At 38.3% G+C, this 1,849-nt stretch overlaps 1 protein-coding gene across 1 annotated transcript in view; it reads right to left on the bottom strand.

The window, feature by feature from the left end:
- tmem182b (transmembrane protein 182b) overlaps positions 1–1,849 on the bottom strand; it is a 14,354-nt gene that overhangs the window by 10,634 nt on the left and 1,871 nt on the right. The window contains exon 2 of the mRNA XM_016252317.1: positions 958–1,096. Within this exon, the coding sequence (XP_016107803.1) occupies positions 958–1,096 (139 nt within the window). The remainder of the gene's footprint in view (positions 1–957; positions 1,097–1,849) is intronic.

Genomic DNA, 1,849 nt, shown 5'->3' with positions numbered 1-1,849 from the left:
AAGGGTATATAACAAAGTATTGAGATGAAATTTTGTTATTGACCAAATACTTATTTTCCACCATAATTTGCAAAAATTCTTTAAAAATCCTACAATGTGATTTTCTGGATTTTTTTTCTCATTTTGTCTCTCATAGTTGAGGTATACCTATGATGAAAATTACAGGCCTAAATACAGACTAAATATTTTTTTTCCCCACTGTATATTGTCACACCCCATTGGACTTTTGTTCTGTTTTCATCCCTCATATGCTCTGTGTGACCTAGTTTCCCTCATGTTTTTTTTATTGTGTCATTTAGTTCAGGTGTGTGTCATTACTTATCTTCATTTGCTCCCGTATTTAAAGTGTAGTCTGTCCTGTCTTCCTTTGTCCGGTATTTTTGATGTTACCCTGTGTGTTAGACACTCTTCCTCGTGTGGATTACCATTTAAAGGATTTGTTGGCATAATCTTCGTCGTACTTTCGTCTACCTAACAGCAGTATCGTGACATGGTGACCATGATTTCACCAAGTAAAACATGTTCCTGGATCAACATCCTTGTTGATCCTGGAACAACATTCCAATTAACCAATCAGAATTGAGCGATAACTTTTCAGGAAATATCTGTTTTAGGCTTACGATCAGAGTTAGGTGCTTCTACACCCTTGTTAATCAGCTCTCATTCCCCACTGATTTTAGGAATAAATTATGGGTAGGGGTAGGGATTGGGTTTGGTCTATATCTTTGGACAGTAATGTTGATCCAGGATCAACAAAAGATGTTGATCCAGGAACATGTCTTATTTGGCAAAATCACGGCGACCATCATGACATATATACTGGGATTCAGTATGTATTTAAGAATACAAGCACTGTCTGTTTTTTTTTTTTTTTTCAGATTAAAGCAATATCACACAAGCGATAGTGCTATTGTTCAAGTTGCAAGTTGCATGTTAATAAAGAAAGAGTTCACCTACTTATCAAATAAGTCAGTATGCTGCCCTGCTCTCCACTTGAACCCCTATGGTAGGAACATCTCCAAAAAAGACCCTCATGGTAGAACAGAAGGGAGTTTTCAGCCTGATTGCTACTGTCTGGTTGTGCTTGAGAGAAATCCTAATGAATAAGATGATAAACAAATGAGTAAATAAGATGATAAATAAATGTTCCTTCTAAATTGATATTGTTCCAAATATATTAATCCTACTGAACATTTACCATCATGTTTGGTTTTTTGATACTGGTGTCCCTACAAGGTTTAACTAGCATAAGAAGCAAACCTTCTTTAGTCAGCCAACCTTCTTTAGTTTGTTTGTGAACTACATGGCTGTGCTGGTCCACGGTATAAAATTAATGTAAATTCATGTAAATTCATACAAAAATAAAAGTTCTTATTGGCATATATGGAGTACCTTTAACATCTATGGAACCTTTCCATTGCACAGAAGGTTGTAGTTGAAAATGATTATTTAGATTAGAGCCTGACCGATATATCGTTTTGCCGATATTATTGGCCGATATGAGCCTGTCGCTGATATATCGGTATCGGCGAATATGCTGCTGATATGAACTTTTTTTTTTAACACAGGTAAAATGCTTGAAATTGAAATAAAATGCGACCTGGATGAAACGCTTTAAAGCTTAGTCTATGGAAAACCATTGAAACTTTGAACGGCACGTCTCTGTAACGGCGCGGCGAATCCGCACCAAATTCGGGGGATCCCTTCAGATCGAGGAACCCTCTCGAACGCGAATCGAGTGTACGTCTAGAGGCCCGCTTTCGAATGACACCACCCCCGCGTCGATAGCCCCCGGGGTTCGGGAGTTACGGGTGGTTAAATTCGCGGTCCAGCGCCGACCGATCAAGCG

Source organism: Sinocyclocheilus grahami, unplaced genomic scaffold (genome assembly GCF_001515645.1).
Source record: "Sinocyclocheilus grahami isolate Dianchi unplaced genomic scaffold, SAMN03320097.WGS_v1.1 scaffold1100.1, whole genome shotgun sequence".
Lineage (NCBI taxonomy): Eukaryota > Metazoa > Chordata > Actinopteri > Cypriniformes > Cyprinidae > Sinocyclocheilus > Sinocyclocheilus grahami.
This window is presented reverse-complemented; position numbering and strand designations above follow the sequence as displayed.